General features: G+C 61.1%; 1 protein-coding gene across 2 annotated transcripts; it reads right to left on the bottom strand.

Moving 5' to 3' along the window:
- Window positions 1-586: 586 nt before the first annotated feature.
- On the bottom strand, window positions 587-10,308 carry YKT6 (YKT6 vesicular SNARE protein). Of its 2 annotated transcripts, none has more exons than XM_028095400.2 (7): window positions 10,000-10,308; window positions 7,718-7,800; window positions 5,717-5,817; window positions 4,995-5,099; window positions 4,655-4,720; window positions 2,762-2,863; window positions 587-2,150 (listed from the first exon to the last, which is right to left on the bottom strand). In XM_028095400.2, exons 1-7 carry the CDS (start codon window positions 10,101-10,103, stop codon window positions 2,115-2,117), a joined length of 597 nt encoding a protein of 198 aa, XP_027951201.1. In that variant the 5' UTR covers window positions 10,104-10,308; the 3' UTR covers window positions 587-2,114. The 2 variants fall into 2 exon arrangements, with proteins under 2 accessions (XP_027951201.1, XP_027951202.1); XM_028095401.2 differs by lacking the exon at window positions 10,000-10,308 and adding an exon at window positions 8,001-9,853.
- Window positions 10,309-24,640: the final 14,332 nt, after the last annotated feature.

Genomic DNA, 24,640 nt, shown 5'->3' with positions numbered 1-24,640 from the left:
GAGCCGGGCCCGTGAGACAGCCTTCGGTTGGTCCCTGTTAAATGGCCCCTGCTTTGAGCAAAGCTCCCTAGGCCTCAGAAGACCCCGTACTAAGAAGCTGGTGCCCTTGGTCCTGCCAGAAATGCCAAGGCTGCTTCTCATTTCCAGGGTCACAAAGAAGGCCGAAAGCAAGGCCCGGGGCCAGCAATGAAACAGGCAGAGAAGTCCTCAGACCCTCTGATGATCCGCTAGCAAACTCATTCCCTAAACTGGGACCAGACTGGAGACTCCTTGACCTGCACGCACCCCAGGAGGCACGGATGCCCCCACACACCTGCAGGGCTGCCCCACCCCCCCACCCCACCTGAAGAGTTTCCATCCATGCGGCCCAGGCTGCTGCAGCTGTGGGGTAGGTAGCTCCCCAGGCCAGGTCCCCTAGGTCGGCTCTAGGGCTCCCCCCGCTGGCTCCTGCTAGAAAGGCCGGCGGCAGGGGCGGGTCTAGGCAGCCACCACCTCCCCTGGAGCAGCGCTGCCCCGCAGGTGCACACAGGGAGGGGCACGCTTCCCAGGAAAGAGGCCCCCGAGGCTCGAACAAAGCAGAGAACTATTTTGGAATTTCAAAAGACAACTTTATCCAGATAAGAACCTTTCAGAACAGAGAAGTTAGGCGGCAGTTACCAAAATACACTCTTTGCCAAAGGCTTTCACGTGGGACCGCAGGAGCTGGGGAAACCCTGGTTTGGGCATGAGCCAGCCCCGCCCTCCGCACAGCCCTCCCTGCAGATCCGCGCCTCCAGCCCCAGCTCCGCCCCAGCGACCTCCAAAGTTGGAGTCAGACACCACCGTCCTTCGTAAGGGGAGGTCACAGCCCCCTGGGCACCAGTGAGCAGGTTGGGTCTGCGCGTTCCAGGGGGTCCCTCGGGCAGGCTATTTTAGGAGTAGGCCAACTCCTTTGGCCAGCAGTGCCCAGAGCAGGATAGCCGGCGGGTAAACATGCTGGGGTGGGGCGTGAGGGTCCTCTGAAGCCACGTAGGTGCCACCTTCTGGTCCAAACAAGGGAATTCAGGGCCCAGCACTTTGTGTCAGGACAGTGGGACGTCTTGGGTAGGGCAAGAACCAGCATGCTCAGGGAAGGACCCCAGGAAACGAGACCCTGACACCGCCCCAGCAGGGGCTTCTGTGGGGACCAGGTGCCAAGGGTGCATCATGAGCTCACGTCCTCAGGAAGCGTTGCAGGACGAGGGAAGGCAGTCTGGAACATGGCAGTGGGGCCTGAGGGAGTGGGCAGGGCTCAGGGCTGGGGCTCATGCCACTGGGGGTAGGTTCTCAGCAGTGCTCCTGCGGAGGTCAGGCCACATATGGGGGCACTGGGAGTCCTCGGGATGGCTGGTACCTGGTCTTTGTGGCCAGGAACGGTGGCCACAGCAAAGGCCACTTGCTAAGGCACACAGGCCCCAGGTGGTCGCTAACAGTCTTGTTGCCAGAGAGACAGGCGAACACGGGTTGAGAGAGACAGTATCCGCTGCTGTGACCTGACGGGTAAAGCTAAGCTGCGAGGCAGGGCAGACGTCCCCCACCCCACAAGGATGTGTGTGTCCTGTGGATGAGCAGTGCCCTCGGCAAGCAGTCATCTGTGCACCCGGCTCGTCCCAGCACGGGCCTGGCCTGCTCACCCCCCGCTCCGCCCCCTCAGCCCTGCAATCGGGGCTCACCCTGGCTTTTCTGGAGTGTTAATACAGTCAGCGCACAAACACCACCCCAAGGCGGACGGAGGACCGACAAGCCTGGCTCCGACCTCCCCAGGGGCCTTGCACAAGTTGGGGGCCCACGGGTTTCCCAGGGGTTAGAGACGAGCCCTTCAGCATCTACATGAGTCACTCAGAGTTTATGGTTTCATCTGGCCCAAGAATACACCTTTGGGGGCCTCAAACGAGCTTTTCAAAAATCACCAGACACATAAGTTTGAATGTTCCCCAGCCCCAGGCCCTTCCACGGCCCCTCAGTTCCTGCCAGGAGCTCCCAAGTGAAAATGTGTCCCCACGTGGGTCTCTCCATGGCGGCTCTGCTTCTCCAGGGGCTGCGGGTCTGATGCCGATGGCCGGGCCATCTCGGCACGGGGCCTCCGCAGGCCGCCATCACATGATAGCGCAGCACGAGTTCTGTTTCCGGGCCTAGACAGAAACACACCGGGGCTGGAGAGGCAGAGGCAGCCCCATGGCGGCACAAAGGCTGGTGGGGGTGGGGGGGGGGGTGGGAGGCAGGGGCCGCGGAGTGGGCTGGGGGACTGGGAGCACCTGCAGGTGGACCAAGCTTCTGACTCTGCACCAGCCCGGGTCCCCCAGTGCCACCCGACCCCGTGCACGGAAGTTGTTCTGAGAATGTCCTTAGAGAACGGGTTCACAGGCGCCCCCCCATGCCGAGCCGCATGGCCGTCTCCCTCCCAGGCTCACAGGAAAGCACAGGTGCGTGCCCGGCCCTGCTGCGGGCCATGCCAGTGCACCACTTCTGTCAAAGGGAACCGAGGTGGAAGGGCCGCTCTGGGAAGCCTGGGGGCCTCACCGCTCAGCGGGCAACAGGAAAGTGTGAAGCCGGGGGCGTGGGGAAAGCAGCTGGAGCTGGGGGGGGGGGGGGGGCGGGCCTCTGCCCACGTCGGCTCCCCCGGCGTGCGAGAGACCCTGCACTACTGCCAGACCTGGACCACCCCCTCTGCTCTCCCCACGCATCCCCGAATGTCCTAGGGACTCATCTGGTGGTGGGAGCCCGCGGGATGGCCAGCACTCACTGTCTTATAGAAGGCTTTGGACTGTGTTCCCAGCACTTCGGACTTGGACACCAGGTCGTCTAGCCTCTCCCCTCGCTCCAGCAGAGACTCCATGGTGTTGTGCTGGACACAGAAACAAGCAGACGCTCTGTGTCCACGAAGCAAGTGGACACGAGCCCTTCCTGCGCTTTGGTCACAGGAGGCGCTTCTCTTGTGGGCTCCTCCCCCCACGTGAGCGTCGGGAGCGTCCCAGCCGAGCAGGACCCGGAGCCCATTCCGGGGGACCCCCCAGCGCAGGCTCAGACCACCACGCTCACAGCCACGGTACACACGCGGACTCCCACTGGACACACCGCCTCCCGCTGCCTGAAGGGACCCCTGTCCCAACGCCGCACTCGGGGAGGGCCTGCACAGACGGCCGTCGCCGGAGCACCTGCGGGCCCCTCTCGGGTTTCATTGGAGCAAGAGGCGCAAACCTGGGTACGCGAACAGGAACCGGCCCAGGAGGGGGAACAAGCGAAACCGTTGTCTCTCTCTACACAGAGCTCATGGCTCCGGCTGCTGGCGCGAGCAGTGAACGAGGCGAAGGGCCGCACGGGGAGGCAGCACAGCCGGCAAGCCCGTTTCTGCGGGCACTGGGGGCCACCGCCACGCCGGCCGCCCGCGTTCAGGGAACAGAACGGCCCAGGGGCGCGCAGGGCCGCGGCTCAGTGAGAACACGCAGAGAAGCCCGTGAAGAGAGACGGAGACACCTGAAGACCCTCACACCTCACTTCCAATCCACAGCCCCCAAACCACATCATTCGCAGCATGATGTCTGCAGCGCCCCCCCACCCCACCGCCGCCCCGACGGTTTCCGCAGAACGCAGCTTCCTGGGTCCTGCCCAGGCCAGCGTCTGACCCCAGGAGACGGCACAGAGCACGAAGGCCGAGCCAGAGCCCGCAGGGTTTTTCTGGGCACCTTTGCCACTCACTTCAGGTTCACTACCTGCTGGGCTTTGGTGTCCCACGTCCGCCACCTACTGGGAGCGGGGGTGGATAAGGACAAGCTCCCGGTCCTGAGGGCTCACACGCCCGTCAGGAAGACGCGTGCACTGGTCGTGACCGCGCGGTGGCGCCCGGGAGGCCGGCGCGTGGGGCACCTGCACGGGCGCCAGGCAGTGTGCACTTGACCCCAGAGCTTTCCTGAGAGCTCCTGGGGGACGGTAAGCGGAAGAACCACAGATCGGTGGCTACTGCCCGGACACAATGGTGGCAGGTGGGAAGCCAGGGACCAGTGACCAGGCAGAGGCCACGGGACCAAACTTGAGGAGAGAACAGACCCAGCGAGTGCCAAAGAGAGCTTGGAATTACAGAGAGAGAGAGAGAGAAGGAGGAACAGAGAGGGAGGAAGAGAGACAGCCAGAGAAGGAGAGGGAGGGAAATGCTGCAGCAGCAGCTACAGACCAGCCGAGCGCTCAGGGAAGATGCGGGCTTCCTGCTCTCCTGACCGGGCCCGAGGACCCCCGGTCTGTGTTTAGTGAGCACGAGTGGCTTCTCCTGCCCCCAGAGCCCACACCGCGAGGGAGGCACCTGCTGGGCTTGGAGACCAACGGCGGGGGGCGGGCAGCAGCAGCAGGGAAGCAAAGCCCAGAACGGACACCGTCACAGCGGGGAGGGATCGTGGCCACACCAGGTCTCGGCTGGGGCTCTCGTGCAACAGGGGTGTTGCACCCAGACGGGTGCAGGTAGCATAGACCCGGGGTCACCTGGGCCGTCTGGCTTTGGGGCCTCGGACGCTCGGGGAGAGGCAGGCAACCACCCCTTCCAGCGAAGCATTTGCATGAGGGCTCCCCCAACCCCAAGCCTGACTGTGTGCCTGGCCCCCCGCCGCCGCCCCAGCTCCAGGACGCACTCACCCCTGCTCCCGCTTACCAGAATGATTTTGGTCTCATCCAGCTCAGCCTGCACTTTAGTCATGGGGTCAGCTTCTCGGGGGTTCTAGGGAAGAGCCCAAAACAACATCAGGAGTACAATGACCACCTGGAAACAAAGCTCAAACCAAGGGAGCTGGACAGGGTTTGCCAAGTTCACCAACCACAGGCTGCTCACACACACAACACAGAGGAGAAAGCCCGCCGTGGAGCTCAGGTTCCAGGTCTCAATGTGAGCCCTGCATGTTTCAGGGGGACACCGACACCAAGGCTGCCAGGAAGTCGCCCAGAGCCACGACCCACAGGGCCGCTCCGCTCCTGGCAGCTTCTGTCCACCCTACCTGGTACCGACTCAGGTGGCCGTCTAGGGCCGTGTAGTTGATGCTAGCAGGGGATCCGACTGGCCACTCTATCCTGTCCACGTGCTTGGAGAACTCGTCTAGTACCTGCAGGACAGAGGAGCCCATCAGCACCCGCAGCCACGGAACCTGAACGGAGAGCCCGAGAGAGGCTGTCAGGCTCCGGGAGGAGGAGCACAGCTCATGGCCAGGGGCAAATCTAGGCTCAAGTTTTTAAGATTTCTGGCAATTAAAAATGAAGTGTACCAACCTGACACGAATCTCATCTGGAGAAAAATAAAAGTATCAGAATTTTAAACTACCTGTCTCCACTTTTATCGGGTTATACGATTCTAGGAGAAAAGGTCCCTTCCCTCTCATTTTCCCAAACAGTTCTTCAAAAAGGAACTAGATCCTTTGGGTTGAAGCAACCAGCAGATCTCACGTGCTCGTGAAAGGATCAGTGCTCAGCGAGGCCAGAGGCCAGCATCCTCGAGAGGTTTCTGACGAGCACTGTGGCGCTCAGCCCCATGGTGGAGCCGGACCCACTTGGGGGAAAGGAGCATCCGGGGCGCAGGGATGGCCTGATGGAGGGGGGTGGCCACCGGGCCGAGCACAGAGTTGGCTGCGGCTCGCAGGAACCACAGTCACCCCCGGGGAAGGCAGAGGCAGGAAGAGTGGCCAGAGTGGTGGCCAAGGCCAGCCTGGCCACACTGCCAACTCACCTTCTCCAGTAAGGTAAAGGCTACCCGGGACGGGTACTCGCTGTCAGCAATGACCACTCCCGCGAGACTGTCGTTTCGCACGTAGACGTGGCACAGATATTCTAGGGAGAGGTTAGACACGTGCAGGGTGACGTGAGGGCTTTAGACATCCTCACCCTGATTGTGAAGGCATCACGTTGCTGAGCCCTTGCCTGGTGGCTCAGTGAGACTCACACAGAACAGCGCGCAGGACGAAGCGCTGCCACCAGCACCGCCCAACACCAGCTTAGGACGAGTAAATGCCCAGAGGCCCCGCGCACAAAGCCAGGCTCTAAAAGAGCCACCAGGGGGTGCAGAAAACTGCCCAGGGGACGCTGCATTTCCCAGTCACATCCTGGAGCCCCAGCTCCAGCTTGGCCGTGTCTCCGAGAGCCGCAACTCTCAGATGCTCTGTCCTGCTCCTGAGCTGGAGACCCCGGACAAGACCAGCAGCCTCCAACTGCTTAAAAATCCCTACGAGGGGGCACCTGGGTGGCTCAGTCATTAAACGTCTGCCTTCGGCTCAGGTCGTGATCCCGGGGTCCTCGGATTGAGTCCCACATCGGGCTCCCTGCTCCGCGCGAAGCCAGAATCTCCCTCTCCCACTCCCCCTACTTGTGTTCCCTCTCTTGCTGTCTGTCAAATAAATAAATAAAATCTTAAAAAAAAAAAAAAAGTTCCTAGGAGAGTGGCCCTGTATAAGGAAATCACCTCTTGGGGCGTCAGGTTTCCTGCTGTGGTGGGCTGGAGGGGTGAGGGGGTGAGGGAGGGAGGGAGGGAGGGAGGGAGGGAGAGGGGAGAGGAGAAGAGAGAAGGTCCACCTACAAAAAAATTCAGCCCTGCTGGCTGTGCTCTCAGTATTACTGTGCAAAAGTCATCAAATTATCCAACGGTTCAGTCTGTACAGGGCTTCTACAAAATAGTCCTCAACCCCCGGTATGAATTTTTGTCACTTTCAAAAGGCTTTAGACAGGATACGGCTAACCATACCCCCAGGGAAAAAAAAAACATAAGGGTTACAGCTGACAAATGAGACACTTCTCATGCCGGCGACGCTCACACAGAACAGCCTGATGCGAACCATGTGGGAACAAAGAGGAGAGAGAGACTGTGAGCTCCTGAAGTGATGAGGCCAGTGATAAATGAGAGCAGGGCCAAGGTCAGGGTGGCCGCCGACGCTCCCTGGGCTCTGTCTACGTCCCCAAGTAAGCAAAGTGCAAATGTGCTGTCGAAGCGCACGCCCTCCCCAGAACCGGAGAGGCTGGTTCAGTGCTGAAGGACACAGCTCTCAGCAATCGCCGGGGAGGCAGGCCCAGAGAGAGACTGACCACACAGCAGTGTTCGCAGTCCAATCTCACCTCTGCGGTGTGGGCGGCACAGGGAGGCCGCACAGGGCACACACAGGGGGACCCCGTCCCCCGGGCATAATGGACATCTGCATCACCGACACACGGCCCCCAGGGCTGCAGCCCTGTCTCTGCCCAGTGAGCTTCCTGCGATCTGTGTGACACAGCTGTCCTTCCTGAGTCGTCTGTGTCACACGGGCTTCCCAAAGAAGAGCCTCGAGATTCTTACAGGAAACCGGAATTATGAAGAAGTAAAGGTAACGGCCAAGAGGAAAACGTAATGCGTTTTCAGATTCCTGGTCAAAAACCTAAGGAGCATCCGTTGGGAATCCTTGCTTGCGATGTGTCCAACGTGCGTGGAAAGAGAAGAATTCGGGAAGGTCACTAACTGCTCCACAAAAAAGCTAGACCCCGATCTGAAGCAAGTCTAAGCTTTGGGGTAAAAACTGAATCAGGCAGCTCAGACTCCAACGGTGGGCACAGAATTGTGCGTAAACAGAACAAAGAGGAGGGAAAAGAGAACCGGCCGGCAGAGGAGCGGGGTCCTGGCAGGCTCCGCGCGGGGCAGTGCCTGTGTGAGGGGCTCCGGGCTGCCCGAAGTGGGACGGCACACACACGAGGCAGCGGGTCCTCTTACCTTGTTCTTTGACGGAAGCTCGGCTGCCTTTTGCAGAGCGCTCCACGATCAGCTGACTTGTGAAGGTCATGAATTCCTGAACACTAAGAAACAACACACGTTACCTCTTCCTGTCACCTTGTCCCCAGCACCACGGAAGGCGACATCCGAGCGGAGACACTAAGGGGCTGCGGCTTCTGGGTCTCCTTCCTTTCCCTCCCGACCTCAGTGACTAAGGAGAGACGCTGTTTTGTTACAAATCCTCACAGCCATTCAAGCCACATCTATCTGCTACCTCACTCACCAGGACAACTCACTTCCACCCTTGTGGGGATTTTCTACAGGCTTTAGTCAAGGTAACGCTGTGTCAGAGCACAGTTTGGGACACGGGGAGAACCAGAAGCCAGCGTGTGCACAACCAGATCCGGCCGCTGCGCAGGCCACACGCTGTGGTGAGACACACGTCTGCAGTGAACGCAGGCTACGGCATGCAACACGGCCTCAGGCATGCTGGCTCATCCTGGCGTCCCATCCAGGGCACTCTGCAAGGCAACCACCCGGCCAAGGAGAAAGAGGAAGTGACCTGTACAAAGGCTGAGAGGGACAAGGACACTCATGGGCCCCACAGAGAAATGGGCCAGAATGGGAGAGTCACAGGTGACAACAGTTCGGCTCACGAGACTCTCTGGCAACCCCTCTGTGGAGTGAAGACTTCCGGCCGCGGAGTGCACGTCCCCGGCTGGGAGCCGTGTGACCTCCAAGCCCGTTACTTACTGCCCCATGCCAAACCCACAAAATCCACGTTCACTGTGGGGAGCGTACGGCACTTAGCACCATACCTGGTGCCCAACATTCCTGCGAGAGAGAGATGTGATCAAAATCGTCCCACCGAGAACAAGTCTCCAAAGAAGGAAGTCCTTGCAGTAAAACCAAGCAGAGACACAGCTCACAGCACGACTGTGTCCAGACACAGGGGGACTTACATTCGTCGCACAAGTCTGCACACAGGGGCGAGAAAAGCTGGAGACCCATCTGAAGGTTTTATAGCTCGGGGTCTGGTAGCCGCGAGGCAGGAAGAATGGAGGTGAGAGGCCGGGACCACATGCTGCTTTGAGAGGTGCTAGTGGGGGCGAGCCCAGAGGACCGAGTGTGTCAGCCATCACGAACTGGCAGGGGTACCCCAAAGCAGTGAGGCGAAGGTCCTACACCGAAACCTATGAGCACCCTCGGTGTACACGGGCAACGAAGAAGAGAAACAGCCAGGTTGGCACCAAACGTTCCGTCACAGAAAACCGACGACACAGAACTGAGCAGAGGCCGCGGCGGAGAAAGCCAGGCATCCAGAAGATACTTCCCGAAGGCCCCAAAAGAGGCTAAACGTTTCCACGAAACAACAACAGGAACTGTTTTCGATCCTGCCAGCAGAACACTCTGACCAAGAACAACAACTGCCCAGAAGCGGTGAGGACAGAGCCAGATGGCAGCGTCCACTGGGCTTGGAGCCCGTGGGGTCCTTCTCTGTCGGTGCCTGAGCCCCCCCACCCCTCCCACCAACGGGCTGAACGTCTGCAGCATCCCGCGCGCACACCTCCTTGCAATTAAGGCGTCCAGAGACACTTAAGACGCTTGTAAGCCCTACGCGCCCCGTGCTTCCTTCCCAATCTTCAGCACACACCTTCTTGCACCACCAGAGCTTGACCAGAAAGAACATAACATTTGAGTTTGACTCCTGGCTGGCTGTGGGATAATTTCTTGCGGCCTCACGACTTCATCCGTAAGACGGAGCAGAGCGATACCTCTCCTACTGAGCTGCGGGAAAACCCCATCAGATCACACAGACTGGCTCTCCAGGCGTGGCCCCTAGGCCGCCGGCGGGGTTAGGATCACTGGGAGAAAGGCATCGGTTTAAAATACACATCTCTGGGCCTCCACGTCTGAGCGTGAATCTGGGCAATCTGTACTTATTCGAAGCCTCCTTGCGATTCTACTACGACGAGAATTTGGAAAACACTGAGCTCAAAACCAATATTCTAGTGGAGCATAAGCCCTTCCCCAACGGAAGAAGGCGGGTTCCTCGCAGGGCCAGTCCACGCACGCAGCAAGAGGCCATTTCAGGGCTCCATGCGGGAGGGCGAACCCCGGTCCACCCGCCGCCGACCCCCGGGCCGTCGCCGACCCCCAGGGCCCCGCCCCCCGCCCCCGCGCCTCCCCGGACCCCGAGGCCCCCCTGACCGGAGGCGCCCCGCCCCCCACCTCGCGGGCCTCCCCCGAGCCCCGGGGCCCCGCCGCCCGGGCCCGCGCACCTGGACCTCTGGAAGAAGCTGAAGGAGGACACGTCGTACGCGGCTTTGAGCAGCACCGCCTTGGGCTTGCCTTTGTACAGGACGCTGAGGCTGTACAGCTTCATGGTGCCGCGCCCTCGGGCCGCCCGCCCGCCCGCGGGACCGGCTCGCGGGGAGCAGCGCGGCCGCCGCCCCTGGAGACCGCCACAGGCTGCTGACGGGTCGGACGCCGGCTACCCCGCCTGGCTCGGGGTCGACTTCCGGTTCCGGCCAGGGGCCGCCGCCCGAGCCCCAACGCAGAGTTCTCGTGCCCCGGACGCAGAAATGAGCGGCCGGAAACACGAAGGCGGTGGGCTGGGAGGGGCGGGGGGAGGACAGCGCAGCGCCTGCGCCTGCGCCTGCGCCTGCGCCTGCGCCTGCGCCCGGCCCCGCCCCTCTGGCCTGTGTGGGGCCGCCCCCTCCCTCCCGCGACGTCCGGAGTTCTCCCGGGCTTATCCGTCTCCCTCCTGGGGGGTCCGGTCCCTTCCGGGGCCTCCCCTCTCCCTCTCGGGGTGTCCCGCCCCCTCCGGGGCCTACCACCCCTCCCTCTTGGGGTGCCCTGAGTCCTCCCCTGCCAGACTGCCCCAGGCCGTCCTGGGCAGCTCCTGACAACACAGCCAGAGCAGCACCCACACGCCGGTGCTCTGGGAACCCCCGAGAGGAGCTCTGAGTTATGGGGGGACTGCCTTCCTGTACTTCGTAAACCCAAGCTCCTAAAAGTGAAGGGCAGGAAACTTTCCTTCTAGGGGCTCCTGCGGGGATGTGAGGGCAAGCTCTGCGTCCCGCCGCTGCTCCACAGGACCCCTCAGCCCCAGCCTGCAGGCGCACGGGCTTCCCGGGCCGGCCCGCCACCGGTCTGGGCACGGCTGTAGGAGGCGGCTGACCTCACAGGGTAGCAGGGATGCGTCACAACAAAAGCACAGGAAATCCGCTGCACACTTCGCCATCAGCCCGGTGCACGGTGACTTAGAAGGCCTCGTTTGCCTTGAGATGTTGAAGTAATGCTTTGCCGATGGGCGGGGATGAATGCGGCAGAGCGCCATCAGAGTTCCACGTCTTGCCCATTTCTTGTTTATTACATGGTATTATGTAATCGGCATCTCACAGGCCACATAAAAGGGAACTTGGTCTTTGGCATTTGGCAGTGAGCTTACACAGTCATGCTAGAAGCAGCCAGATCTGAGGTGATGGGAAGAGACAGCCTGTTTGAAGAACCAACAGCATCACTCCACACATTACTCTTAATCGGGGCTTCTCAGCCCCAGCACTATTCATGTTTTGGTTGGATAATGGGGGCTTGTCCCCAGTTCTTGGGGGCCATCCCATGCAGTGTAGGTAGCATCTCAGGCCCCGTACCCACTAGATACCAGTAGCACCTCATCCGCCATCTGGCAAGCAAGAATGTCTCCAGACGTCGGCAAATATGCCCCGAGGAGGAGAGAAAAATGTTTCTGTGTCTGAAGGAAGGTCCTGCCACCTGCCCCCTGACCAGCCCTCTTCCCTGGATTTCTTCAAGTGTAGAGCGTGGAGAGGACTTTTCCACATCCCCCGTTTGGGTGCAAAACATCAAGAACAGACACTGGCCCACATCAGGCCAGTCACCCACAGACACAGGCTCACCAGCAGGCCAGTCGGGGTCCCAAGATGCTGTGCTCATACCGTTGTCCTATAGGGGGCGGGCGACAGCCGTTGCTGGAGAAAATCCCCGGAGCCCCTTTTCTCCTTCTCCACTGAAAGTTGTTCAAAGGGACAAGGAGGGCAGTTCTTGCTTGGAATAGATTTAAATGTGCTCACTTGTCCCATACTGGTGGGTGTCTTACTGTTGGCCTTACACCAAGCACTCCCCATGTGCTACCTCATTCAGACCTCACAGAAGAGAGCAGGATTTTATCAGCACCTTACAGACAGAGAAACAGATTCAGGTCAAGGAAATTGCGAGTCAACACCACAACACCGAGCACAGCCCAGCTCCACTCCTGGAGGCTCTCCCCTCCTCTCTGGCCCGGGCCCGCCTCCACCTCTCTGTCTGTGTGGTTGCAAACTCCCCAACCCCATCATCCCTCTTACTGAGAAGCAAGTCCACCTTCCACTCCATCACCCAGCTGTCACCCAACTCGTATTCGGTCCAGCACTGCCACAAGCCCCAAAGCATAAAGGTGAACAAAGCACTAACCTCTCTCAGTCTCTGTTTTTTCAACTGTAAAACTGGAAATATAACCCTTTCCATCTGTGTGTTGCTGGGAATGGTAAGACACTATATTCCAAGCTCCAGTCTTAGTAGATGTTTAACAAGTAAAAACCATGATATTTCCAGGCATTATCATTTATGACAAAAAGGAGAGATTATCTCAGGTTAAAGGCATCAGGCATCCTGCAGGAAGCAGAGATCTGACAAGCTGAGTGAGGTCTGCAGAGTGGAAAATACTACTGGTATGTCTTATAATTTCCTGGTTTTGATCATTGTGTTGTGGTTATGTAAGAGAATTCTTGGTTGCAGCAATAGGATGTGTATATGATGTATACGAAGGGTAACGCACAAATGGTAAATTGAAGGAGTCCGGATGGAGGTATCCAGGAATGCTTTGTACTGTTCTGTAAGTCTAAAACGATGGGGACAGGGAAGATTGCAGGGAAGAGGCACAGATGTCACGCGTGCAACATCCCATGCTGCCCACGACCTGCGGCCCAGGCCTGTGAGTTCACCCCTGCTGGGCAGGCAGGTACCCACCCACCTTCAAGGCTTGCTCAGCTCACGAAGGGGCCCATTTTTAGCTGCACAGCAGAAGCCCCACGGAGCTGGATCAAAGCCAGCTGAGGGGCATGCCGGGGGCTTGCAGGGGGAACCTGGCCATGCCGTGGCCTCCCTACCCCCTTGTCCGGTCAGCCAAGGCCAGGGCTGTTTTCCCTGTAATTGTAACGTGAACCTCTGCAGCTTACCCAGGACGGGAGCCCTTTGAAAGGGACCACAGACGTGATCAGGCCTCCTAAGGACGTTCAGGGCCTGTCACTCCTAAATGTGCCAATCTGACATATCGACTGCTTTGAGTTAGTGGCACCCAACACACAGCAGAGGCAAGAAGCCCACTCTGCCCCTCCTTTTTATTCTTCAAAGCGGGATATTAAACCCCCACATGAAAGGTGCCCTCTGGGTAGCAGGAGGAAGACATTCTTCCCACCAGAGATGAATGAGGCGGAGAGAAATCTGTGCAAACAAGCCTCACCTTGCAGTGACTCCCAGCAACGTCCTCTCCCTGCCCCAACCCCTCTGTCACTTCGGTTCTTCACTAAGCGTTTGTCACCCGAGTGTTTGCTATTGATCGTTCCTGCTCTGGTCACTTCTCTGGGTCTTCATTCTCTTGTGAAGGCTCCCGTGCCCCTGTAAAGACTTTAGTAGAACATGTATGCTTCTCTCCTGTTGATGGCAGCTTAGTTCTTAGGCGCAGCTGGAGACCCAAAGAGGGCAGAGAATGTGTCCTGTTCACCAGCCTAAGGAGCACAGACTTGATGCCATCAGCCCGCCCCGGCCCCCAGGAGCACTGCTCGCTACCACAACCCTCCCAGCGGGTTCCGCAGGCCACCAGCCCGGAGGGAACAGGAGATGTAGGAGCAGGAGAGGATGGGGGTACACTTCGAGAAGGTTTGCCTGGAGGCAGGCAGTGGCCAGGAAGGGACCACAGCTGGGGAAGACCAGAGGCATGTGAGTCAGCTGGGAAATAGTGAGACAGGCCCCTCAGAACTGCCTCGCTTGTACGGGCTTCTCAGAAGCTCTATTTGTACCGAGACCCCTCCCCAGCTCAGGGGCTAGGGATGGGTGTGTAGCCCAGGCTGGACACACAGTCATTTAGGCTGGGGGCTTGATCTTCTGAGGAGCTGCCCTGCACAGGACCTAGGAGACAGTCTGCAGAGGAGGAAGGGGGCCAGGGGGTAGGTAGAGCCCTGCAAGAGGAGAATCTGGGCCCCACAGCAGCTGGTCTCCAGGACTCCCAGGAACAAAAAGCAGGATGGGAGTCATCACAAAGGAAAAGTGGTCAGGAAGGATCTGAAAAGCAGGGGCGTGGTGGAGAAGATGCTGAGCGCCCCCCCTCCTTGGGCTCCCTAAGCTCCCCCACATGCCCCGCCAGAGGGCCCCCTGAGGCCCTCTCCCCATGCCCCCTCACTAAATCTGCCCCAGCGAAGCCCCCTTCCATTTAGCCCTCCAAAGACCCCATGTGAGTCCCTTGGTGAGAGCACAGCACTGCCTTCCGGGTTTCCCTCCAAGCCCGCCCCCTGACCCCCCAGTCCCCCTCAGTCTCACTCTGAATACCACACCTAGCCCTCCTCCCCAGCTGGGGCTTAAGTGCCCTCACCACTGAAGGCTCCCTGGCCTCCCCAGTCCCCCTGAGCACACCTCTGAGTGCCCTCAGCAATCCCCCCACGCTGAGTGCCCCCTCCCCCTAAGCCCCCCTCTGAGCGCCCCAGCCCTCCCCCACTGCTGACCACCCACCTCCCCACCGAGCCCCCCTCTAGTGCCCCCAGCCTCCCCCACTGCTGACCAGCCCCTCCCCCTGAGTCCCCCTCCGAGCACCCCCAGCCCCCCGACTGCTGAGCACCCCCCTCCTCCTGAGCCCTCCTGAGTACCCCCAGCCTCCCCCACTGCTGACCACCCCTCTCCCGAGTCCCCCTCCGAGCACCCCCAGCCCCCAACTGCTGAGCACCCCCCTCCTGACTACCCGCAGCCCTCCCCCACTGCTGACCACCCGCCTCCCCCCCGAGCCCCCCTCTAGTGCCCCCAGCCTCCCCCACTGCTGACCACCCCCCTCCCCCTGAGTCCCCCTCCGAGCACCCCCAGCCCCCCGACTGCTGAGCACCCCCCTCCTCCTGAGCCCTCCTGAGTACCCCCAGCCTCCCCCACTGCTGACCACCCCTCTCCCGAGTCCCCCTCCGAGCACCCCCAGCCCCCCAACTGCTGAGCACCCCCCTCCTGAGTACCCCCAGCCCTCCCCCACTGCTGACCACCCGCCTCCCCCCCCCGAGCCCCCCTCTAGTGCCCCCAGCCTCCCCCACTGCTGACCACCCCCTCCCCCTGAGTCCCCCTCCGAGCACCCCCAGCCCCCCGACTGCTGAGCACCCCCCTCCTCCTGAGTGCCCCCAGCCCTCCCCCACTGCTGACCACCCACCTCCCCCCGAGCCCCCCTCTAGTGCCCCCAGCCTCCCCCACTGCTGACCACCCCCCTCCCCCTGAGCCCCCTCCGAGCACCCCCAGCCCCCCGACTGCTGAGCACCCCCCTCCTCCTGAGCCCTCCTGAGTACCCCCAGCCTCCCCCACTGCTGACCACCCCTCTCCCGAGTCCCCCTCCGAGCACCCCCAGCCCCCAACTGCTGAGCACCCCCCTCCTGACTACCCGCAGCCCTCCCCCACTGCTGACCACCCGCCTCCCCCCCGAGCCCCCCTCTAGTGCCCCCAGCCTCCCCCACTGCTGACCATCCCCTCCCCCTGAGCCCCCCTCCGAGCACCCCCAGCCCCCGACTGCTGAGCACCCCCCTCCTCCTGAGCCCTCCTGAGTACCCCCAGCCTCCCCCACTGCTGACCACCCCTCTCCCGAGTCCCCCTCCGAGCACCCCCAGCCCCCCAACTGCTGAGCACCCCCCTCCTGAGTACCCCCAGCCCTCCCCCACTGCTGACCACCCGCCTCCCCCCCCGAGCCCCCCTCTAGTGCCCCCAGCCTCCCCCACTGCTGACCACCCCCTCCCCCTGAGTCCCCCTCCGAGCACCCCCAGCCCCCCGACTGCTGAGCACCCCCCTCCTCCTGAGTGCCCCCAGCCCTCCCCCACTGCTGACCACCCACCTCCCCCCGAGCCCCCCTCTAGTGCCCCCAGCCTCCCCCACTGCTGACCACCCCCCTCCCCCTGAGTCCCCCTCCGAGCACCCCCAGCCCCCCGACTGCTGAGCACCCCCCTCCTCCTGAGCCCTCCTCTGAGTGCCCCCAGCCCTCCCCCACTGCTAGCACGTGGGCACCCAGAGATCTCAGCCAATCAACAAAAGCCCATCCCTATTGCCGCAGCAATTGGGCACGTGATCCGAGCCTCAGCCAATCAACGCGCCCCTCCGGGGTAGGCCGTCCAATCAGAGCAAGGCCCAGGACTCGGTGTTTGGGCCTCCAGAGAGGCGACCGGGTTTGCGGAAAGTCCGAGAACCACGAGCGGTATCGAGGCGCACTTCCGGTTAAACGTGGAGCGTTCCGTGCGTGTGCTCGCGTGAGCGCGCCGGGCAAACCGTCCGCTGGCAAAGAACAGCAGGAGCGCACGCGCGAGTGTGCCTCCCAGGCCGGGCGGGGGGCGAGCCGGGAGGAGGCGCGGGGAGTCCCGGAGAGCCGCGCAGCCCCCGGGGGAGGGGGCGCAGGATTTGCCCCGGGGGTGGGGGTGGGGAGTTGATTGCGCAGAGGTCCTGCCGCTTCCAGAGCCCCGGAGGGCACGTGTCTCCTGGGAGGCCACCCCAGGGCTCTGGCGGGGCCGGATCGGGTGACATGCCAGGCCCCTGCCGCAGAAGCTGCGTGAGGGACCGCCTCCCCTGTCCGTAGCAGGAGGCTCCGCCGGGAATGGTTGGGGGACCGCCAGCAGGCCGGCCTTTGCAGCCCAATCCCTCAACCCGCCCAGCCTCAGTGACCTCGTGAGAAAGGGGTGCTCCTAATGCCGTCCCTGGGTGCTGCCCCCGGATCTCTCACCAAATGACGGCTGAATACAACAGGACTCTGTGCGTCTCACGTTTTAGCCAGCCTGGGTTGTAATGATAACTACCCTTCTAATAAATACGTGGCTTTTCTTTAGGAATAAATCTAACACGAAGGGTGGAAGATCTGTGTGAGAAAAATAACTCACCCGAAGGACGTAAAGGTAGACCTGAACAAACGGAAGGGGCCACATTTCTGAGCGAGGAGACTGGACACACACAGGTCTGCTCCCTCAAATGCCTAAGTCCGTGAACTGTGTGCATTCCAACAAATAACGGACAGCATTATTTTGTGAGGGAGGATGAGTAGATTCGAAGATTTATATTAAGAGGAAAGGCTTATGGTAAAGAAAATGTAGGGGGAAAGGGGGTACTTGTCCTACTGGTTGTGGGACAGTTACAAAGTTACACCAACTGGAAGAGTGAATTGGCTGCCAGTGAGCTGGGAAAGGAAAGGTTCTTTTCTCCCCAGGGAAGAATGACAGGACAGTGAAAGGAGAGGGTAGGAAAGCAGAGCAAAGTTTTATTAAAGTACGCTCCAAGGGAGGCGGGGCAGGTCGAGAGAGACAAAGGCCCGAAATGTCTAGGGTGTGGGCTTATGTCAATGTTTTCTGTTGCGTGGGTCCTAGGGTTGCAACATTTGAGTGACAGGCCTGGGTTATGTAATCATTAGCCAACTAAGCACTGTCCTTTCTCTAGAAGTATTCAAAATGCCTGCAAGGGGTAGGAAACCACAACAGTATTTCTGTTCTGGAGACACAGGTCGGATAAGGACAAACGGCTGCTTTCTGCACAAGTGCACCAAGGCAACAGACTTAACTCTTCCTCCGCCACCGGGAGGTTGTAACCACAAACTGACTGCTAGATGGGTGGACTGGGGTGGTCCCTGGGCAGTCCTCGGTTGGGGCACTCCGGCAGGACCCCAGGACATCTGAGGTCCATCCACCTGTCACTCGGTCTAGCTTCCTGCCTAACCAGTGGACAGACAGACGTCCTGCACTCAGGCCGAGTTTGAAGAGCCACGTTTACGTTCAATTTGTTACTAACAGCAAAGAAAGAGCATCCAAAGAGGCCACTCTTCGTCCTGTGCCCCGCCAAGGACAACATCCAAACTAAAGGGGACAGTTGCCTGCCCCCCAAATCACAGCATCTCCCCTGGCTGGGAGCCTGTTCTAGATAGCAGCCACACCCCACAGGGCACGGGCAGAAAGCCTCACATCTCAGGCCCAGAGACCAGAGGAAAGGCTCGTGACCGCCTCCCGGGCAGATGGGGAAGAGAGTGGGAAGTGGTCTCTGAGCCGGTTGCTAGTCTGTCCTCAGTTCCTGGAGGAGCACAGAGTTACGTGACAGGCTCAGCTTAGCTGCAGTTCCAGACCTGACTTCATAGCCTGGGGCTACTCCTGCAAGGTGACCAGAGCCAAGCTGTTCCCTTACAAAAGAGAAATCAGACAGTGCAGGGTGAACCCTGGGCCGCCAACATTCCACATCAGTGGGGAAACGATCACCTACCCAACAGACATTAGACAACTACCTCATGCCACACATAAAAACAAGTCCGGGAAGGACCAAAGTGCTGGACAGTAAAAAAAAAAAAAAAGGAAAAATATTAGAAGGAAATGTGGGAAGACATATTTCTAATTTTGGATGGGAAACATTTTTCTTAACAAGACGTGAACCTCAGAACAAGAAAGAAAGCGAAGACTGAAATGCATAAGAAGGAAATGCTCTGCGTGAGGAAGACACCAGTGATCAAGTCTGAGCTTAGGATAGACTGCCGGAGACATCACGGGGGATTCCACAAAAGATTAGTAGGTATTAGAAATGGAACATGAAAAACCTGGGGTCCTGCCGGAGAGCCCCGACCAAGGACTGCCCAGGGACCACCCCAGTCCACCCATCTAGCACCTGTTATGCAAATTGAAACGTAAAAGACCATTCAATAACAAAATAGTTAAAAAGTATAAACAAATCATCCTTAGAGAAAAATGTAAATAACCAGTGACCCCACGAAGAGGACCCAGCCCTTTGCATTTTAAATGAGACTGCTGATCTGTTGATCAGCAAAAAATTATCAAGATTTATAATCCCAAGCGTGGAGCCAAACCCCTCATGTTGGTGGAAGGATTAATAAATTGGCGGAGCCATTGAGGGAGGACTCTAAGCTCATCTACCCGAATGTAAGATGTGCAGAGCATTTGATCTAGCAGGTCAGGCTCTAGGAATCATCCGGAAGAAACATGTGCATCTGAAGAAGGGGAGCTGTCTGGATGACCATCAGTAGGAAGTTGGCTTGAAATGTGACCGCACACCCATCTGGAGAGTCTCACTGGCCATTCCTCACTCCCTCTGCTGGACCCCGGGTTTGGTCCTGACCCCGCTTTGCTCTGTTCCCACCACACTCTCCCCTACGGCAGCCACTGGCCACTCGCGGTCCCCCAGCGTGCTAGCACTGAGACGTGCTGTGAGGGCGAAGCACACCAGGCTTCAGAGGCTGAGGCCAGAAACTCCAGTTGAGATGGTCCTTGGTCTCCCACCGTTTGCTCCCGATGGCTGAGCTCCAGCACCTGGCCTCCCGCTGGGTTCCCGGGGTCCCGTCGCTGCGGGTGCGAGTGGGTGTGCAAGCATCCTGAGCTGAGGACCCAGGGACCGGGGGCCTCTGTTCTGTGCGGGCCCACGGTTCTGGCTTAGGTTGGCAGGGAGGGCAGCCCCAGAGCTTACAGGTGGCTAAGCTGCCTGCTCCGTCTCCTCTGGATTCCACACTCGCAGGGGCCTCTGCTCCTTAGGACATGAGTTTGGAAGACGCTGTGACCCTGCCCTGGGAACTGGACAGGTGGCGAAGTCCGCGGTGACAGGGCGATTGGGCCGTCACTATGGTGATGGGGATGGAGGCCTTTGCCATCAGCCTCAGTTTTCTGCATGGCAGCTCTAATGACAGGATGGTCAGCCCTGCCGAGGCCGGAGGCCGCCAGCGCAGGGGCCCTGCTCCGGGTTGCCATGGCAGCACGGGCCCTCTCGGGGAGCACAGAAGGCCCCGTGGGGGGACTCCCCACTCCACACCTGGTCAGAGCAGGAAGTGCTGGGTGGCCCGGAGCCTGGGGAAAGCAGGTTGGGGTGTGAGAGGGACACAGTCACAACCTAATTACTCAAGAGTTGTCCCCGGCCACAGGAGGGGAGCAGACCCTTTCTGCTGAGTCTGTCCAGAGGACACCACGCCGCCACAGCTTGGCACAGCCTGGAGAGAAGGCTGACTAGCGCTGGCCAGCCCCGGCCTCCAGCGCTGGCCGGACGGGCCTTGGTGGGGAAGGGTCCCAGCTGCATCTCCGAAGAGAAGGCTCGCCGGCTTGCTGGTCAACAATGAAAAGGAGGAAACTCTGTGCCTGAACCTCAAGCCAGAAGGCAGCTGTAAGGTGGACCATAGCCTCCCTTTGGATCCTTCCTCAGCGGGCAGACGTCTTGGGGTCTTTCTGCTTCGGAAGCTGTCAGGGAACACTGAGGGGTCCCAGCTCACGCGAGCGGGCCGCCGCACAAATGCTGGATGACAGAGCCAGGATGGAGGTCACCAAGAAGGAAAAGGTAACGCACCAGCTCGTGGGCTTCCCCAGAAGTGTGGGTTGTGGTTTGTTCAGCACGGACCAGCCTTGGCTCCCCAGAATCGGACTCCGTGCATAAGCCCCTTAGGGAAGGCCTGCTGGGGAGGGGGCCCAGGGCACTGAGTGTGTCCGGCAGGAAGGCTCCTTCTTCCCAGCAGACCAGGCCTTCTTCCTGCTGCTTCAGGGTCCAGCCCTGTGACTTGGAAAGTAGGCTGCCAGAGGCCTGGCAGCCAACTGCTGGCTGGGGGCCTGGAGAATTTCGAGCCCCAGCTGGGGGGTTGGGGGCCTGGGGTCTCAGTGGGCAGAACCAGCTGCCAGGCCATGAGGCAGCCCTCAACGGGCACCATGACAGGCCCCAGACCCCACACTTCTTCACAGGAATCCCTCCAGAAGGAGGCCCATGGCTCCTGGCAAGGAGTAGAGCACAGTTACTTTTTCCACAACAAAGAGAAATCCAGACGTCCTTGCAGCCAGCCACGTGCCCAGGCATTGAGCAAGGAGACAGAGCTGGTGCCAGGCCTGGCGGGGAGGAAGGGGGGTCGTGCTTGCAGCCCCAGGCCAGGGATCAGGGCAGACCAGGGGAGGTCAGGGAGAGGGCCAGGATCCAGTCCCTTTGGCATGGTCTCCTCCTCACATGTCTTCACTTCTCCTTCTGTGACTTGACGAGGTCAGCACAAACACTGAGCTGGTTCGGCTCCTGGCAGAGCTGATGATGTTAGAGGAAAAACAGCCAGCCCGAGCCAGGGCGCCTGCAGCTGGGGCCGGCGAGACGGGCCGAGGCCCGAACCAAGTCCTGTATCTGCTGGTGCAGTGGCTGGAGTTCGGATGAGAAATCCTGCCCGAAGGGGCCCCCCGGGAGGCTACCTGGGGAGAAGGGAGGTGGCGTCTTGGGCCTAAGCAGAGAGGTGGCTTGGTGACTGTGAGCGTTGGGGCGTGGGGCCTGCTGTTCTCTCGGGTCAGTGAGCCAGGCGCCGGTGCAGGGAGGCGGGGGGCTGGGCAGAAGACCCACGTCTTGTGTGGAGCGGTGGGGAGGCCAACTTGGTGTCAGGGTCATCGAAGGAGTGCAGCTTCAGCTGCCAGCCCGTTGGCTCCAGCCCTGCGTCATTTGCCCCGGGGCAGTGAGCGGTGCCCTGTTCACGCCTTCGACAGTGTCCCTAACCGTTGAGCTGCGCTGTGTCCACCTCAGGCTCCCAGGAGCAGAGTGTCCTGGTGGCTTTGGAGGGAGCCCAGGCGCCGATTCTCTGCTTGCACACAGCTCTGTTCCTGTGTTGACCTTTCACCCCTCACCGGCGGTCACCCCTCCGCTGTCACCCCTCTCCGTACCGGGCGGCTGTGTCAGTCCCTACATGGCTTCTGGAGCCGCGTGGGGGCAGGACTGTGTCTGCTGGTGCCCCCTCCCCAGCCTGCGGCCACCTGCAACCCCATCATGGCAGGTGCATTCCCTTGGCATGGAGCTCCGCCTCCGGATGGCCACCCCTCCTGCGTGGCCGGGAAGTGGGCCCTGGGAGTCCCCTCGGAAGCCTCTGTGTGTGGGTCCCTCCCTCCTCTGTGGTGCGCCAACCCTCTCCAGGAGCAGCCAGGGGACAGGAAGGGGGGCTCCACAATGCGTACAGTCAGCTTCCTGGGGTGGCTTTGGGGAGCACTTTCCAGGAGGAAAGCTGGTAGGGGGCGTCCCCCCATCTTAGCTAGGGGAGCCATAACCAAATGCCATACATTGAGGGGTTTCAGCAACAGCTGTGTGCTTCCTACAGTCCTGGAGGCTTGAGCCCCGGGTCGGGGCATCAGCGGGGTCAGGCTTCGGTGGGGGCCGCCTTCCCGCTGCGTCCTCACCTGGCGGACAGACAGAGGGCTCTGGTGTCCTCTGCTCATGCCCCCACCCCCTGGTGACCCCATCCAGCCCCAGTCACCTCTGAAAGGCTGACGTCCTCATACCATCACACTGGGGGTTAGGGCTTCTGACATATGAATTCGGGGAAACAAAATTCAGTTCTGTAGTATGTAGAACGGAGCCCCCTGAAGTCGGGCCCTCCGGCTGCCAGGGCACAATGCCCCGCAGAACGAGAAGCTCAGAAAGAGGATGAGGCTGCCTGGGGCCCCCTCAGCCAGGAGCCGCTGGCTTTGCGCACACAGCCCCAGCTGTCCCTACGAGGTGGCCTGCAGGGCGCCGTGCGGGGCTGGCTGGAAAGGCCCTGAGGGCAGAGGAGAGTGAGCACGCTGCCTGTGTCCCTGCCCTCTGGTCCAGCGTGTCCCCGGGGGGTGGAGCTGCGGCGTCTGGGGCACCTGGGGGTAGGAGCAGGCCAAGGGGACCAGCAGTGAGCCCCGGCCAGGCCCACGTCTGTTCCTATGGCAGCTGGATGGAGATAGAGAGGTACGGCGGCCTTCCCTGTGGTTCTGCAGAACTGGCCAGAAGCTGGACAGAGCGGGGCAGAGCGGGGCAGAGCGGGACAGAGCCGGGCAGAGCCGGGCAGAGCGGGACAGAGCGGGGCAGAGCGGGACAGAGCGGGGCAGAGCGGGGCAGAGCGGGACAGAGCGGGGCAGAGCGGGGCAGAGCGCGGCAGAGCCGGACAGAGCGGGGCAGAGCGCGGCAGAGCGGGGCAGAGCGGGACAGAGCGGGGCAGAGCGGGGCAGAGCCGGGCAGAGCGCGGCAGAGCGCGGCAGAGCCGGGCAGAGCGGGACAGAGCGGGGCAGAGCGGGGCAGAGCGCGGCAGAGCCGGACAGAGCGGGACAGAGCGGGACAGAGCGGGGCAGAGCGGGGCAGAGCGCGGCAGAGCGCGGCAGAGCCGGACAGAGCGCGGCAGAGCCGGGCAGAGCGGGGCAGAGCGCGGCAGAGCCGGGCAGAGCGGGGCAGAGCGGGACAGAGCGGGGCAGAGCCGGGCAGAGCGGGGCAGAGCGGGGCAGAGCGGGGCAGAGCCGGGCAGAGCGGGGCAGAGCGGGGCAGAGCGCGGCAGAGCCGGACAGAGCGGGGCAGAGCGGGGCAGAGCGCGGCAGAGCCGGGCAGAGCGGGACAGAGCGGGGCAGAGCGGGGCAGAGCCGGGCAGAGCGGGACAGAGCGGGACAGAGCGCGGCAGAGCCGGACAGAGCGCGGCAGAGCCGGGCAGAGCCGGGCAGAGCGGGGCAGAGCGGGGCAGAGCGGGACAGAGCCGGGCAGAGCGGGGCAGAGCGGGGCAGAGCGGGACAGAGCGGGGCAGAGCCGGGCAGAGCGGGGCAGAGCCGGGCAGAGTGGGGCAGAGCGGGGCAGAGCGGGGCAGAGTGGGACAGAGTGAGTTTTAGAGGCCTGGCTGTGAGTTCGTTCCTAAGTAGTGGGCCCAGAGGTATTCCTGGCAAGGGCTCCCGCGAGGCCAGCTGAGGTCTGAGTGGCTCTGAGTGGCCACTGCTCCTCGCCCACCCTTTGCCTGGACCCCCTGGGCACAGTAAGGTCCGTGTGCCGCAGAGAGCTTTGCAATGACCTCTGGGTCCACACAGCTGGGCGTCAGCCTCCTCCAGCAGAGAGGCTCAGACAAACTTGCTCTTTTTAGGAACGTGTAACAGGCTTCAAAATACAGCCCAGTTGTCAGGAGACAAGCCCCGGACCAGCAGTGATGGGCACCAGCGCCTTTCCACAGCTCCCAGGGTCTGCCCCCTCCGGACCCCTGCTCCAGGCCGGCCCTGCCCCCTGGAAGGTCTCCTTGAACCCTCTCAACACTTGTCCTCCACAGCGGGCATGGAGCTCAGCTCAGCCTCTGGCTCTGCCCGGGGCTCCTGGGTCTCCACAGCCTGGGGGGTGTTGTGCTCTGTGGTGTGTGCCCCCGGACTGGGACAAGAACCCATGACCTGGCCAAGTCCAGAACAAGAGCAGGTGGCCACTGGCCCATGAGTCAGGGACGCCGAGGCAGGGCCCGTAGATGGGTGACCTGGCCCTGACCTTCCCTGTTCCCTCATACCGGTTTTGCCTCCTAGGTCTCCGCTGCCTTACCCCTTGCCTTTGGCCCTGCTAGTGCCCTGGTACCTCCCAGGAGGAGCCCGCTGCCCTGTCCACCCCTCCGGCCAGCTCTGGGCATCCTGGTCCCCGGGAGGTGAGCGCGTGGCCCCAGCGTGGACAGACAAGCCGCTGTGAGTCCAGCGGCTGCCATTCGGCCTCTTTGGGCGTGCCTGCCTGCAACCAGAGAGGAAGAGCCCTTCCCATGAGTTCCAGCCACACACGTCCCTCCCCTGTGCCCCTTGGCCTTCTGGGTCTCCTGGAAAGGACCTGGGGCCACCAGGCCCCAAGCAGTCGCTCTGCCTTCCCGTCCTCACGCCTTCACACAGTTCTGCATCGGTACCATCCACGTCCGTCCTCCTCACTGCTCGC

Source organism: Eumetopias jubatus, unplaced genomic scaffold (assembly GCF_037043125.1).
Source record: "Eumetopias jubatus isolate StellerSeaLion01/CBP00866 unplaced genomic scaffold, mEumJub1_p1.0 scaffold_14, whole genome shotgun sequence".
Taxonomy (NCBI): domain Eukaryota; kingdom Metazoa; phylum Chordata; class Mammalia; order Carnivora; family Otariidae; genus Eumetopias; species Eumetopias jubatus.
Note: the sequence above shows the minus strand (reverse complement) of the source record. Positions and strands in the feature narration are given on the sequence as shown.